Here is a 16758-nt window from a genome sequence, read left to right as displayed (position 1 = left end):
ACACCATCAAGAAGGCGGTGATTTATTTATTTTTATGGGGGAGATTCCAGGGACGCACTCAGCCTTGGCCTGACCTGCACGCACTCACAAACGGACAAAAACAAAGCAAACCGGTAATCAAACGGCAAATAAAGAATGTAATGAAAACAAATGAAATAAATGAAAACAACGGTACCACCCCTTTTCCCCTTACAGCGATTACACATTAAATACAACAAAGCACCAACAAAACACACACAGTAAATCTTGAAAAACATTCATGAAAAACAGCAACGCATGAAATGTAATGATGAAAATAGATAATCCAGAGTTCCGCACGTTGAATGGGAATGTAAAGATAGTCCTACTGCTAGTTCCTGAAATGGTGAAGATGGATGGACAGGTTCAGGAGCGCTTCTTTCTTTGCAAGATGGCCGTGAATCCACTTACAGTCCTTATGTGCACAGGCAGACAATCCACACACCAAACATGAAACGATCCAGGACAAAACGAATAAGTACAGGTAACCCAACAGAAGGCAGGCAGGCAGAGAGACAGGAACTTGAAACACGAATTACAAAAACTTTTTTTTTTGGTTTCGGTCACCGGTCCCCTTTTTAAAAGCTGCACTGACATCCTTTGACCCCCAACAGCACCCTCAGCAGAAGACCAATCAGAGCCTATGCAGGGACTGCTGGGAGTTGCAGTTTCAAATTCTGTTGGCTACTTTCAGCATCCCAAGCCTCATTTCCTCTACATTTGCTTCCTGTTCTCTCTACAGTACAATATTGCCTCGAAAAAAGCCATAAAAATTGCGGAGGATGTTTGCGGTTTCCACTAACAATTATTAGATAGGTTCTAAGGAAACATCCGCAAATGACTGAGGCTTTGAACTCTGAACCGCGACTTCTCGGGGGTCCACTGTACTGCAGGATTGTATTTTTGTTGTGGACCAAGCTGTAAATGTTGCTAATAAAAGGGGAGCTAACTTAATTGATTTTTTTTTTATAAAATTTTACAGGGTAGCCATCAGGGCCTGCTGCTTTCCCACTATGAAGTGAGTTTATAGCATGTAGTAATTCTGAGAGTCCCTTAGGTAAATCCAATTCCTCTGCACTGAGAGTATCTGGTTCTGATATCTGTAATGCATCCAGAAATGCATTAGGTTGTGTCTTGTCTTCTTTAAACTCAGTAGAATATAATGACTTACAGTGGTCTCTAAATGTGTGCATTATATTTTTATGGTCAATGATTTTGTCTCTGTCTGTGTTGGTAATTACTGGTACTGCATTGTGAACTTCCTGCTTATGGATTTGTTGAGTTAAGATCTTATTGGCCTTCTCTCCATGTTCATAGTATTGATGTCGTGATTTAAAAATGAGTTGTTCTGTTTCTTTTGTTGTCAAGAGGTTGAGTTCTGAATGCAACGCTGGTCTTTTCCTATAAAGTGCCTCATTTGGAAACCTGCCGTGTTCTTCATCTATTCTGGTAATTTCACTGATTAACTCTGATGCCTTCTTGGTTTACAATTTATTTTTCTTTGGAGAGATGTGAAATAATCTGTCCTCTTAAGAAAGCCTTCAGAGTTTCCCACAGTATTCGTGCAGAGACCACTGAGAATGTAATTGTCTCTAAGAAAAAATCGATTTGCTTGGATATAAACTCTGTACAGGTCTCGTCTGCTAATAAAAGTGGGGTTAAGATGCCAGCTGTAAAATGACCATATGGGGTATAATAATTTGAGCTCCATGATCAAAGGGGCATGGTCAGAGATAACAATAGCGTCGTAGTAGGAAAATTTAATCGTGGGCAAGAAATTGTTATCTATAAAGAAATAATCAATTCTTGAGTAACAGTGATATACTGGTGAAAAGAAGGAGTATGCTCTTCAGTTTGGTTTTAGAAATCTCTAGAGGTCTGATAAGTTGTGATCAATTACAAACAGTGTAATTGTTTTTGCAGTGTTAAATATCATTTCCCGTTACTTAGTATTTTATATATACAGGGCATCCAGAAAGTATTCACAGCGTATCACTTTTTCCACATTTTGTTATGTTACAGCCTTATTCCAAAATGGATTAAATTAATTTTTTTCATCAGAATTCTACACCCAACACCCCATAATGACAACGTGAAAAACGTTTACTTGAGGTTTTTGCAAATTTATTAAAAATAAAAAAAAAACCTGAGAAATCACATGTAGGGCGGCACGGTGGCGCAGTGGTAGCGCTGCTGCCTCGCAGTTAGGAGACCCGGGTTCGCTTCCCGGGTCCTCCCTGCGTGGAGTTTGCATGTTCTCCCCGTGTCTGCGTGGGTTTCCTCCGGGCGCTCCGGTTTCCTCCCACAGTCCAAAGACATGCAGGTTAAGTGGATTGGCAATTCTAAATTGGCCCTAGTGTGTGCTTGGTGTGTGGGTGTGTTTGTGTGTGTCCTGTGGTGGGTTGGCACCCTGCCCTGGATTGTTTCCTGCCTTGTGCCCTGTGTTGGCTGGGATTGGCTCCAGCAGACCCCCGTGACCCTGTTTTCGGATTCAGCGGGTTAGAAAATGGATGGATGGATGGAAATCACATGTACATAAGTATTCACAGCCTTAGCTCAATACTTTGTCGATGCACCTTTGGCAGCAATTACAGCCTCAAGTCTTTTTGAATATGATGCCACAAGCTTGGCACACCTATCCTTGGCCAGTTTCGCCCATTCCTCTTTGCAGCACCTCTCAAGCTCCATCAGGTTGGATGGGAAGCGTCAGTGCACAGCCATTTTAAGATCTCTCCAGAGATGTTCAATCGGATTCATGTCTGGGCTCTGGCTGGGCCACTCAAGGACATTCACAGAGTTGTCCTGAAGCCACTCCTTTGATATCTTGGCTGTGTGCTTAGGGTCGTTGTCCTGCTGAAAGATGAACCGTCGCCCCAGTCTGAGGTCAAGAGCGCTCTGGAGCAGGTTTTCATCCCGGATGTCTCTGTACATTGCTGCAGTCATCTTTCCCTTTATCCTGACTAGTCTCCCAGTCCCTGCCGCTGAAAAACATCCCCACAGCATGATGCTGCCACCACTATGCTTCACTGTAGGGATGGTATTGGCCTGGTGATGAGCGGTGCCTGGTTTCCTCCAAACATGATGCCTGGCATTCACACCAAAGAGTTCAATGTTTGTCTCATCAGACCAGAGAATTTTCTTTCTCATGGTCTGAGAGTCCTTCAGCTGCCTTTTGGCAAACTCCAGGCGGGCTGCCATGTGCCTTTTACTAAGGAGTGGCTTCCGTCTGGCCACTCTACCATACAGGCCTGATTGGTGGATTACTGCAGTGATGGTTGTCCTTCTGGAAGGTTCTCCTCTCTCCACAGAGGACCTCTGGAGCTCTGACAGAGTGACCATCTGGTTCTTGGTCACCTCCCTGACTAAGGCCCTTCTCCCCTGATCGATCAGTTTAGATGGCCGGCCAGCTGTAGGAAGAGTCCTGGTGGTTTCGAACTTCTTCCACTTACGGATGATGGAGGCCACTGTGCTCATTGGGACCTTCAAAGCAGCAGAAATTTTTCTGTAACCTTCCCCAGATTTGTGCCTCGAGACAATCCTGTCTCGGAGGTCTACAGACAATTCCTTTGACTTCATGCTTGGTTTGTGCTCTGACATGAACTGTCAACTGTGGGACCTTATAAAGACAGGTGTGTGCCTTTCCAAATCATGTCCAATCAACTGAATTTACCACAGGTGGACTCCAATTAAGCTGCAGAAACATCTCAAGGATGATCAGGGGAAACAGGATGTAAATACTTAATGTGCATGTGTTTTCTAAATTTTTTTATTTTAAAGAAATTTGCAAAAATCTCAAACTTTTTTCACATAGTCATTATGGGGTGTTGTGTGTAGAATTCTGAGGAAAAAAATGAATTTAATCCATTTTGGAATAAGGCTGTAACATAACAAAATGTGGAAAAAGTGATGCGCTATGAATACTTTCTGGATGCACTGTAGGTCAGGGTGCTTCTTTGAGCAGTTATAATATCTCCTGCTGTGGAGAGCACACGTTCAGCAGACACATTTGTCACTGGTATTCACAAATACAGTGGTGTGAAAAACTATTTGCCCCCTTCCTGATTTCTTATTCTTTTGCATGTTTGTCACACAAAATGTTTCTGATCATCAAACACATTTAACCATTAGTCAAATATAACACAAGTAAACACAAAATGCAGTTTGTAAATGGTGGTTTTTATTATTTAGGGAGAAAAAAAAATCCAAACCTACATGGCCCTGTGTGAAAAAGTAATTGCCCCCTGAACCTAATAACTGGTTGGGCCACCCTTAGCAGCAATAACTGCAATCAAGTGTTTGCGATAACTTGCAATGAGTCTTTTACAGCGCTCTGGAGGAATTTTGGCCCACTCATCTTTGCAAAATTGTTGTAATTCAGCTTTATTTGAGGGTTTTCTAGCATGAACCACCTTTTTAAGGTCATGCCATAGCATCTCAATTGGATTCAGGTCAGGACTTTGACTAGGCCACTCCAAAGTCTTCAGTTTGTTTTTCTTCAGCCATTCAGAGGTGGATTTGCTGGTGTGTTTTGGGTCATTGTCCTGTTGCAGCACCCAAGATCGCTTCAGCTTGAGTTGACGAACAGATGGCCGGACATTCTCCTCCAGGATTTTTTGGTAGACAGTAGAATTCATGGTTCCATCTATCACAGCAAGCCTTCCAGGTCCTGAAGCAGCAAAACAACCCCAGACCATCACACTACCACCACCATATTTTACTGTTGGTATGATGTTCTTTTTCTGAAATGCTGTGTTCCTTTTACGCCAGATGTAACGGGACATTTGCCTTCCAAAAAGTTCAACTTTTGTCTCATCAGTCCACAAGGTATTTTCCCAAAAGTCTTGGCAATCATTGAGATGTTTCTTAGCAAAATTGAGACGAGCCCTAATGTTCTTTTTGCTTAACAGTGGTTTGCGTCTTGGAAATCTGCCATGCAGGCCGTTTTTGCCCAGTCTCTTTTTATGGTGGAGTCGTGAACACTGACCTTAATTGAGGCAAGTGAGGCCTGCAGTTCTTTAGACGTTGTCCTGGGGTCTTTTGTGACCTCTCGGATGAGTCGTCTCTGCGCTCTTGGGGTAATTTTGGTCGGCCGGCCACTCCTGGGAAGGTTCACCACTGTTCCATGTTTTTGCCATTTGTGGATAATGGCTCTCACTGTGGTTCGCTGGAGTCCCAAAGCTTTAGAAATGGCTTTATAACCTTTACCAGACTGATAGATCTCAATTACTTCTGTTCTCATTTGTTCCTGAATTTCTTTGGATCTTGGCATGATGTCTAGCTTTTGAGGTGCTTTTGGTCTACTTCTCTGTGTCATGTGTCAAGCAGCTCCTATTTAAGTGATTTCTTGATTGAAACAGGTGTGGCAGTAATCAGGCCTGGGGGTGGCTACGGAAATTGAACTCAGGTGTGATACACCACAGTTAGGTTATTTTTTAACAGGGGGGCAATTACTTTTTCACACAGGGCCATGTAGGTTTGGATTTTTTTTCTCCCTAAATAATAAAAGCCATCATTTAAAAACTGCATTTTGTGTTTACTTGTGTTATATTTAACTAATGGTTAAATGTGTTTGATGATCAGAAACATTTTGTGTGACAAACATGCAAAAGAATAAGAAATCAGGAAGGGGGCAAATAGTTTTTCACACCACTGTACTTGCTTAGCTAGTTTGGTCAGGAGAGGGAACTCTGATTGAAGTCTTTTCCAGGACTCCAAGGGGTTTCTAGAAATAGACAGAGGTGTAGCTTCTTTATACCTTTTCATCTCCTCATCTGCTTTTTCTAAGGAAGACTTGGTAGGTGTCTCACCAACATATTCAAAAGTGCTGCCAAGTAAATCAACCAGAACATAAGACACTTTTTCTTGGCAGGTGAATGGGAGTTCTCCTCTTCCTCGGAATAGGCTGGTATAAGTTTTCTAAAGCAATGATCCTCCAATTCTGACCATGACTCTTCCTTCTGAATAACCAACAAACAAAAAATGCAGTTGTTAGGAAAAAAAAAAAAAAGTATACACCTTGCACTTGTGCACCAACACACCCACTGAGAGATGCACTGCTATAGTCTGAATGCACAGTCATCAACTGAAAAGAAACAACTTTTAAACTGTATTGTGAGCCTTTAATATTTGACAGACTTTCATGAATTTTAGTTTACCTGATATGCTTGCTGCTGCTCCACTGCTGCAGCTTTGTGGACCGTTTTTGTATAGGTTTCTTGTCACTTTCTCTGACATGAATAGTAGTCATATAAAAGTTGCATCAGTGACTGATGCCACATAAAGTGTGACCATCTCCTGATCACACACCATTTGTCCAGGTCCTAGTGAAGAGCATCTTTTATGTCTCTAACAAAGAGGTTATCTCCCAGACTGCCTTGTTTGCCCTGCAGAAGCTGTGCATGAAGTGGGGCAGTGACTGAAAATATGGGGGTTATTGTCATCTGATATACTACAAGTGGACACTTTTACTGGCTTCAGTTGCTGTACAAATCTTCTGTTACATCTGATCTGTGAATGTCATAATCTCATTCTTCCTCACCTCCGGGGACAGTAGTGCAACAGTGATTCCTGGTTGTTACTCAAGGTTAATGTTCAGCCATATCGTGTACACTGTTCCACTGCTTTGGCACCTCAGTCATCAGCCTGTGCTGTGGAAGATCCAATAATATCTGTTTTTGCTGCAACGCTTGAAAGCCTTGGGTACTTCTGTGGAAAAAACAGTGATGCTTCTTATTCATCGTTGTAGGCACGTGACAGCCAGTAGTTTAAGTGTACACTGAACCGGCAAGTTTAATGTATGTGCATAACATTTAACATGAAGAAAGCCGGCTACCTGAGCTGCAACAAGCGCATTCGCCATGTTGTTGGTAACTAACACTGTCATTTTATTCAAATTTAAATCCCAATTCCGCAGTGACATTATTAAGTAGCTCAGCCATTTTAGCCCTGGATTGACTTTCATACTTGACTAGGATTTATAGAACGTACCATTCTTCAGTCATATGATGCAATGTTACTGTAATATAACACTGTGTGTTTCACGAAGTCTATGAGTCACATGTCAGGGCAACCCTTTACTCTTTACAGAGTAACTATTTTAATTCCGATTTAACCTCATTGTATAATTTAAGGACTGATGTATCAGAGAAAAAGTGTCGTGATGGAATAACATACCTCGGCTCGAGAGTATAAATCATGTCATGGAATCCTGCATTTTCTACTATAGTGTATGGACGAAGGTCCTCACAAATATAATATGCAATAGACTTGGTTATCTGTTTTGCCTTATCACACGAGGGAATTCATTTAAAGTTGTGTCCAAAGTTTGCTACTTACTTGGCATAGCTGTCGGCTCCTCGCCATCAGAGTTTATCTCCGGCTGGTGTCAAGCATGAGGCACGCGAATATTAGTAGTATTACCACAGTACTTGACTTTGCTATGGCAAATTTTGCATAAGACTGTAGTCATCTCAAGTTCTTCATTGAAATCAAAAGTGAGTCCAGGCTTTTAATTGCGATGGCAGTGCAAAATTCTGTCAACGGCTTTGATCAGTCATGTTCTCTTGTTGAAATATTTTCACAATGTGCGTTCTTTCAGCGAAGTAAGTCCTTGTGCAGTAGCCACACATGGTTCTTATTGCAGCAGAATAAATACAGTAAAACTGTGCATTCTGATTTTGATAACAACATCAGTAACCTGTTATCATGGCAATGGCCTTCTTACATGCAGCTGATATTTAACTCCCTATAGAGAGAGAGAGGGAGGTTGGGAGCATGCCTGTCCATAGTAATTAATCAAATGTTATGGTTTACTTGTGTTTGCACCTGGTTGAATTTTGTATGTCAGCACTTTTTTTTTCTTCATTTAAAAATTGATCTTTTAATCAGATTGACAATTAATCGCTGTAGTTCAGAATTGCAATTTGTACATGAATTTTTCTTCCAGCCCCAACATACTATATTTAAAGCTTTACATTTAACTAATATTGTACTTATCATCCAAATATCTTCCAAAGTCAGAATTATGTGAACATCCTCATATAATGGTTTTGTTGAATCTTAAGTTCTCTCTTAATCCCCATAGTTTTCATGTGTGATCATACTTAATCAGCTTGTTTGTTATATTCTTATTCAGATTTTTAAAAACAGCAGCAGTCCCAGCTCTGATCACTTTTAACATCATGCAAACTAGAAAAGGTTTCTTGTAGCTTAACTCATTGTACAGTACATTTTGAAATGGAGACTCAAACATGACACTATAACCTATATTGAAATATGTTTGTGTAACAGCATTCACATGCCAGTCTTGATAAGAGTGACAGTATTTTTAAATAATGTAATGTAATTAGTGTTTTTGTCTCCCTCCCAAAGTGACTACAAACTGGGCAAATGGAGATGATGATCATGTGGTTGCAAGAGCAGAATTTGACTTCAATGCTGCTTCAGATGAGGAAATTTCTTTTCATACTGGGGATATGTTAAATTTAGCTCCTAAAGGTAAGTAAAATCTGTTGATTTTAATTTTGAAAAGCACTCTTGTGCATTATGTGTAATTGTACATTTTCTTTTTTCCCTTCTAGTTGCACTTTCTTTTCAAAGAAAGTTTTCTTTGGTCTTCCTATAAGTACAACTTTTATATTAGTATTTCTTTTTTCTTTGTCCTCAACATTTCTCATTTGGATTATTGTTTCATATCTAAATATATTGAGTGATATTTTATGCAGTAAATGGGAAGAATACTTCTTTGAATATATTTATTTTTTTATTTTAACATTGAATAGTCTACATATACACAAAGATTCTGTGTCTTTTTAATGGTCTGTGGACTATATCTATTTTTTGTTTAGTTTTATTATTAGTTTTTTTATTATTATTATTACACAGTTTTATTCAGCTTGACCCTCTGTTTGTCTGGGTCAAAATTTGGAATCAATGTTTTGCCCACTTTTACCAAAATAATTTTAGACTCTGCATGCATGATGATCTCCGGTGACAATGAAATATTTAATCAGTTTTGACACAGGATCTGTACAAAAATTACTTCAAATTTAAATTTCTCATTTCCTTATACTTTTATTGAATACACACACACACACACATAAATATATACAGTGGGTTGAAGAAGTATTCGACCCCTAGACAAAGTTTAAATTTCCTGTAATATTTTTCTTTGAAAATACATCTTTAGTTTCATACTGTTACATATAAATGAGGACCTCTTGGACAATACATTTTTACTAAAAAATCCTGAAAATCAAATTATGCTGCAAGGATAAAGAACATATCAGTGAAATCTGCTGTTGAATAGATAGATACTTTATTAATCTCAAGGGGAAATTCACAGTATTCGACCCCAAATAGCTTAGAGAAGACTGCATGATTGTTACCAATGCAATAAGGGTAATGAAAACAGGTGTAAACAATCAAGCAATGAATCCTCTAGCTTGTTGACTGGTCTGTAAGTGATTATTTAGGCCAGTTCTTCGAAACATACAACTGAGAAATCAGTACGAGTGGCTTATTTGGTGAAACCTCAAACTGACAAAAATGAAGACAAGGGAACTTTTTAATGACTTGAGAACCACTGTGATTAAGAAGTTTAAAGATGGCAATGGTGCCAAGAAGACTGCCAAACTCCTTAGCCTCAGTATGTCCACTGTGAAGGCCATCAAAGCGAAGTGGAAGACTACTGGAAGCATAGTGAACCGGCCTAGGACAGGCTGCCCTGTTAAAATAAGAAAAGAAAATGTCAAGAAAACTAATCAGAGAAGTAAGAGCAAATCATAAGGTGACTCTCAGTGACCTGCAAAGCTCAGTATCTGGAGCTGGAGTGGATGTGCACAAGACTACAATATCGAAGGTTTTACACAGAGGGGGGCTGTATGGCAGAGTTGCCAGGAAAAAGTCACTACTAAAAAAATGTCATCTGAAAGCTCGATTAGAATTCGCTGACAGCTTGACAAGAGTCCTGCATTCTGGAGTCATGTACTTTGATCTGATGAGACCAAAATTGAACTTTTTGGCCTCAACACAAAGGTGTTTGCCTGGTGGATGGAAGGGACTGCCAGTGATCCAGCAAACACCATACCTACCATCAAGCATGATGGGGGGAGCATCATGCTTTGGGGCTGCTTCTCTAGGGTGGGTACTGGGTCCCTTGTCTGTATTGAAGGAAGAATGGTTAGTAAGAAGTACAGTGCATCCGGAAAGTATTCACAGTGCATCACTTTTTCCACATTTTGTTATGTTACAGCCTTATTCCAAAATGGATTAAATTCATTTTTTTCCTCAGAATTCTACACACAACACCCCATAATGACAACATGAAAAAAGTTTACTTGAGATTTTTGCAAATTACGTAAGTATTCACAGCCTTTGCCATGAAGCTCAAAATTGAGCTCAGGTGCATCCTGTTTCCCCTGATCATCCTTGAGATGTTTCTGCAGCTTAATTGGAGTCCACCTGTGGTAAATTCAGTTGATTGGACATGATTTGGAAAGGCACACACCTGTCTATATAAGGTCCCACAGTTGACAGTGCATGTCAGAGCACAAACCAAGCATGAAGTCAAAGGAATTGTCTGTAGACCTCCGAGACAGGATTGTCTCGAGGCAAAATCTGGGGAAGGTTGCAGAAAAATTTCTGCTGCTTTGAAGGTCCCAATGAGCATAGTGGCCTCCATCATCCGTAAGTGGAAGAAGTTCGAAACCACCAGGACTCTTCCTAGAGCTGGCCGGCCATCTAAACTGAGCGATCGGGGGAAGCAGGGCCTTAGTCAGGGAGGTGACTGAGAACCCGATGGTCACTCTGTCAGAGCTCCAGAGGTCCTCTGTGGAGAGAGGAGAACCTTCCAGAAGGACAACCATCTCTGCAGCAACCCACCAATCAGGCCTGTATGGCAGAGTGGCCAGACGGAAGCCACTCCTTAGTAAAAGGCACATGGCAGACCGCCTGGAGTTTGCCAAAAGGCACCGGAAGGACTCTCAGACCATGAGAAAGAAAATTCTCTGATCTGATGAGACAAAGATTGAACTCTTTGGTGTAATAAATTTAATCCATTTTGGAATAAGGCTGTAACATAACAAAATGTGGAAAAAGTGATGCGCTATGAATACTTTCCGGATGCACTGTATATCCAGATTTTGGAAGAAAACCTTCAAACGTCAGCCATGAAATTGGGACTCTGATGATGCTACCATTTTCAGCAGGACAATGGCCCGAAACAATGTGCAAAAGTAACCAAAGCATGGTTTGACAAAAAGAAGATCCAGGTTTTGCAGTGAGCCAGAGTCCAGATGTGAATCAGATTGAAAATTTGTGGAGTGATCTCATAATTGCAGTTCACCAACGAAAGCCTTCAGACTTGAAGCAGTTCTGTAACGAAGAATGGGAAAGATGACCTCCATCCAGATGTGCTAAGCTTGTAGATGACTATCCAAAGCGATTGCAAGCAGTTATTGCCACAAAGGGTGCTGCTACCAAGTATTGACTTTGTCATGTGAAGGGGTCAATTACTTTTTCAACAGCATTTTTCACAACCTGACTGTCAATTTGCATTTCTTTAGTTCACCAAGCTCTAAATGTTTCAAAATATGTACACAGAGAAATAAAAGTTTACTGTTATACTCTGCATTTGTGATTTTTATAGATTGTAATGATATAAGATGGAAATACGGTGGCTTTCCAGAGGGGGTCAAATATTTTTTCAACCCACTATATATATATTATATATATGTTGTGACAATAGATGGCACTATACCAGCGCTTAACCCAACACACTGGAGGCACACTACTAAAACAAAGTGCTTTTATTTTTTCTTCGCTTGTGTGGAAAGTCTTCCCCATCCCCACGGGCCTACAACACAGTCCAAAGCACAATTCCCAATCACAATACTTCTTCACTCTCTATCTTCGCTACTCCTCTCCGGCAAGCTTAGTCCCTCTCCTCCCGACTCTGGCTCCCGTAGTGGTATCTGCTGGTTCCTTTTATAGCCCACCCGGAAGTGCTTCAGGTGTTTAACGACCTATTTCCGACTCCACTTACAGGTGTGGGGGAAGAGCCCCCTTGCGGCACCCCTGGATCCCAACAGGGTTGTAGAGAACTCCATCTCCTATGGAGCCCTGCGGGAATCCGAGGCACCACTGCCACCCATTCAGCATCCTGGGGGAGGTACTGTTCAGTCCATATTTGTCCCCCCAGACCATATACAGAAGAGGTGTCCTGGCCGGGCAACGGCTCTAGCCGTCCACCACAGTGTGTGTGTGTGTGTATATGTGTGTGTGTGTGTGTGTGTGTGTGTGTGTGTGTGTGTGTGTGTGTGTGTGTGTGTGTGTGTGTGTGTGTGTGTGTGTGTGTGTGTGTGTGTGTAAGTAGTAAGTAAGGCATTTAATATACAAGGTGAGACACAAAAATAACCGGACTGGGCTTTGAGCTTTCCTGGAAAACTGTCCGGAGGTCGGCCGAACATGAATCATAGATCTATATTCACTCCTACACGCCCTCTCAAACCGCCGATTGGCTGAATATATCCTTTGAATTGCCCAGTCTGTATTTGCACAACAATCACTACATGAGTTGCCACAACAATGTAGGGTGAAAAAAGCGAACAGGAAGACAAGACAAGGCTCCCGCGCACAATGCTTTTTCCGTAAAGCAGTTTTTGACTGACAAAAACATTCCTGTCCTCAAACATCCTCCTTATTTGCCCAGTTTAGCTCCCTGTGATTTTTACTTGATCCCGAAAATCAAAAGTGACCTGAAGGGAACACATTTTTCTTCAATGGATAAAGTGAAGACAGAAACGGCAAGCCTGTTGAAGAGCCTCAAGCAAGATGATTTCAGGCACTGTTTGAATCAATGGAAGATGCGTATGGAGCGGTGTAGAGATCGGGAGGGGGAGAATATAGAAGGTGAAATTGTTTAGAATGCTGCAATTCATCAATAAATGTTTTTTTTTTTTTTTTAACCAATCCGGTTATTTTTCTGTCTCACCTTGTATTGTATGCCCTCGCTTTCTGAGGATTCCTTTCAATTTACCTCTATCCAGGTGTCCAGGAGCAATGTTTCTCAACCTTTATGGTCTCGGGACCTAATTTTACCTTTTTAACTTCAGTGGCTTCTCGTTACAAAATTAAACATGCCACATTAAACCATAAATAACAGACAGAAAACTGATGAGGCTTTCTTGATATTTGGGGGAGGCTTAAGTTATTGTAACAGGGCTGCAGTGGCATCAATTGGAGAAACCAAAGGACAGCTACAAAAGTGTAATATTGACAGAACCTTGATATGTTTATTAACTGAAAATTATAGTCTGGTCTTTAAATTTGCTCTCTATAAGACTGTGGGCAGAGCATTTTTCTTGGTTAGTAATTTCTTGAATTTTCTTATTCTTTTTGAGGTGTTTTAAGAAATGACCATGATATTTAACATTGCTAGGCCAAAAAGTTTTTAAGACACTGAATCAGAATCAATACTTTAAAGCATTTTGTTTCATGTTTAAGTGATAATCATCCAGTTATGGAACTAATCTCACTGTACGTAATTTAGATGTTACAAATGTAATTGATTCTTGTTTGTATTGGATTTTCCCTAGAACAACAACCACGAGTGCGTGGCTGGTTGCTAGCAAGCCTGGATGGACAGATAACTGGACTCATACCAGCGAACTATGTGAAAATATTGGGAAAGAGACGAGGAAGAAGGCAAGGAGAGCTGGGAAGAACAGCACAGCAACAGTCTTCTTCAAATAACACCGAGCAGACCTGTGGAGCAACAAGCTCCCGGTCAGTGGAGGCGGTAGCTGGTCAGGACAAAGATTTCGAGGAATTATTCACATCTGTACCAGTAGAGTCAAACCAGAACCCTGCTTTAGATTCGGTTATTACTATTCCTGATAAAGTAGAGCTATGATTTTTTTCCCTTTTTGTCAATTTAAATATTACTTATATGGATGATGATAGAAATTGAAATCCTGGATTGTTTAATATGGTCCTAATGGTTGAGGACAGGTAGTTATATTGAAATTGCAGTATTGTGTGTTTTTGTGTAACCTTCAGAAAATTAAAAAGTATGTAGTATTTTGAAGAAGGAAACAAGATGGAAAAACAGGATTTTAGTGTATATCAAACATTTTGCACTTCCCAACGTTGATGGTAAAAATTACAGAAAATTGCCATATAGAAAATGAAAAAAATAAAATTACTGTAAATTATTTATGCACTAAAAGTTGTATCATAGCAGTTGGTGTGGTTTCTTCATTTATATACAGTTAAATCGCCCAAGTGGAATTTTTTTCCTTGTGCATGTTTAAGGTAAACATCAATCCTCTAATCAGGAGGTAGTTTAATTTACACTTTTAAATAATCCCTATGTTTATTTAGACTTCATGTTTCCTGTCAGGGTAGTACTCTGGTGCAGTGGTCAGTGTTTCCGTCTCACATATTCAGGGTGCGTAGGAGCTATTCCCAGTCTGATCACTGTCCGTGTGCAGTTTGCATGTTCTTACTTTGTTCATAGGAGTTTTGCCTTATCCAAAAGATGTATTTGGTTTTAAAAAATTGACTAAGGTCTTTTTCAAGTTTGGTTTTTTGGTCATGTCTGATGCTGCTAGAAAAAGCTCTAGTTCTTCACAGTCTCTGTTTCCTGCCTTTTGCCTGATGCAGGAATATGCTTTGGTTCCTTTCCAAGCTGAATTGGATCAGGTAGGTTTGAAGTTATTATATTGTGCTGTGAATAGACAGACGTGTCTGTAAATGTACAGTGAAAAAGTTCACATGTTCTGTTATCTGCTTTCTGCTTAAAAGTTTTTAATTTACATTTTGACCCAGACCAAACATTACCATTAGTAGGTGATTAGACAGGGTAGTTAAGGGGAGCTAATATTAAATATGAGCCGAGATGCATTGAAGAGTGTTACATTGCAATTTTTTTTTTCTTTTTACAAGCTGAGTATCAACATTTTTTCACTTTCTACATTTACGTGTTTCTGTGCATCTTGAAATTGTGTTCTTTTTGTGTATATGCCAGCTATAAATGCACTGTTGCAGTCACCCAATATTGAAAGGAAGCATTCTCTCATGTCCCATAGTTTTGACCATTCAAGAGTAAACCATGAGTGATTACTTATCACCTCCCAGTGTGTAAAAACACTTTAAAATGAAGTTTGCTTTGCTTTTTTGCTTAAAAGATAATTATTTTAGAATGTATACAAGAAAAAAAGGCTTTAGATTGTTGAGATAATTTTAATTTACAATCATGTTCTGTGTTCATATGTTTCATTGTAATTGCATCTTTCCCATGGTTACCAGAGTTAAGGTAATTGCACGCATATTAAACCCAGGTTTTCAAGATTTATAGTGCATTTAACCAGAGCATAATTTAATTGAGCTTTCATAGTTGAGGCTGCCCATTGCTTACATCTGGATTACATATTGGCATGATTCAGAAGTAAACCAAGAAGTCAAGAATCATTATAATCCACTTGATTTTAAGTTAACATAGTCCTTTACATCTCAGATTGAATACTATGGTGTAATGGATCCTGCAGCTTGCTTGTGTACAGGCCAGAATGACTTTTAATATATAATACACATATTTTATATCTATTGCAGATTCAATTAAAAATACACAATCCTAACCAAAAGTAATTGTTGACTTTGGTATGAGTTTTACTTGTTTAGGTGTTAACAGGGATGGATTAGTCATGTGGAAGACTTCAATGGCCACCGGAGGGCAGCACCTGATCATGCTGGTTGATTGAATCAGTTATTCATTCTCGGGGGAACTTAATTTTTCTGGATATGCTGCTTGAGGACATGCCATTCTCAAACCTGCTTAATTCAATACAGGGTTGAGTTTATCTGGGTTGCATCAGGCACTAGACAGTAACCAACCCTGAATAGGGCCAAAGTCCATCACAGGCCTCAGATTTTATCATTCCATCTGTAAGCAGGTAATTTATTCATTGCTGCTTTTCAGTTTTAGTTGCATTGAAGTAGCTTACACTGGGTAAAATTCCAGTTGACCTCTTTTTATTTTAAAAATATTTGATGAAGGTTTACCATATCAATGATCATTTTGAAGAGGAGTTTTTATGTTTCCCCTACAAAACACTTACTTATTCCTTCCTCTGTTCAAAAGGGAACAGTACTGCATTTAAGTATATGAAGAGGGTCTCAGAAATGTGCTAAACATGTATAAATTTGTATTCTTGGTGAAGTCAGCCTTTAATTTGCTCAGCATAGTGTGCAATGCACTTGAAGATGACAGTTAAAGTTAAAAGGGTACGATATTTACCAGTTGCATACATGTATCTAGTTTTGATATTTACTTTTGTTTTTTTGGGCCAATTTCAGTTTCACTGTTGAACATTGTATTGCAGACTTGATGATCATACAAATAACTTAGCACTATAACATGCTTTCTCATCTACTTAAGCATAGTTTCAACATTTTCTACTATTTATACAATATAGTCAGCTGTTTCATCATTCTTTTATTTAGGAGATGGAATTTAATAAAAGCGCAGCCCATTCAAGCAACTGCAAATAACATAGCAAGCTTGATCAATCCAAAGACAACCGGTAAAACTTGTCACTCAACTTCCTCCTGAAAAAGAAAGCTTATATGAGTAGTGAGTCACATCTAAAATAGTAGTTTGTACATGATAAAACAGTAAAAAATGGACAAAAATCTAAATTCTCACGTTTGAGTTTTGTGATAATATAGAACATTACTTTC

The 16758-nt window shown here is 39.6% G+C and overlaps 1 protein-coding gene across 1 annotated transcript in view; it reads left to right on the top strand.

Annotated features, from left to right (window-relative positions):
- The window catches only part of pex13 (peroxisomal biogenesis factor 13), a 92407-nt gene extending 75881 nt beyond the window's left edge, over positions 1 to 16526 (top strand). The window contains exons 3-4 of the mRNA XM_028820884.2: positions 8389 to 8514; positions 13614 to 16526. Coding sequence (XP_028676717.2) covers positions 8389 to 8514; positions 13614 to 13930 — 443 coding nt within the window. The 3' untranslated portion in view covers positions 13931 to 16526. The remainder of the gene's footprint in view (positions 1 to 8388; positions 8515 to 13613) is intronic.
- Positions 16527 to 16758: the final 232 nt, after the last annotated feature.

The sequence above is a fragment of the Erpetoichthys calabaricus genome, chromosome 15 (assembly GCF_900747795.2).
Source record: "Erpetoichthys calabaricus chromosome 15, fErpCal1.3, whole genome shotgun sequence".
NCBI lineage: Eukaryota > Metazoa > Chordata > Cladistia > Polypteriformes > Polypteridae > Erpetoichthys > Erpetoichthys calabaricus.
The sequence above is the reverse complement of the archived record's forward strand: the minus strand, read 5'-3'. Positions and strand labels throughout refer to the sequence as shown.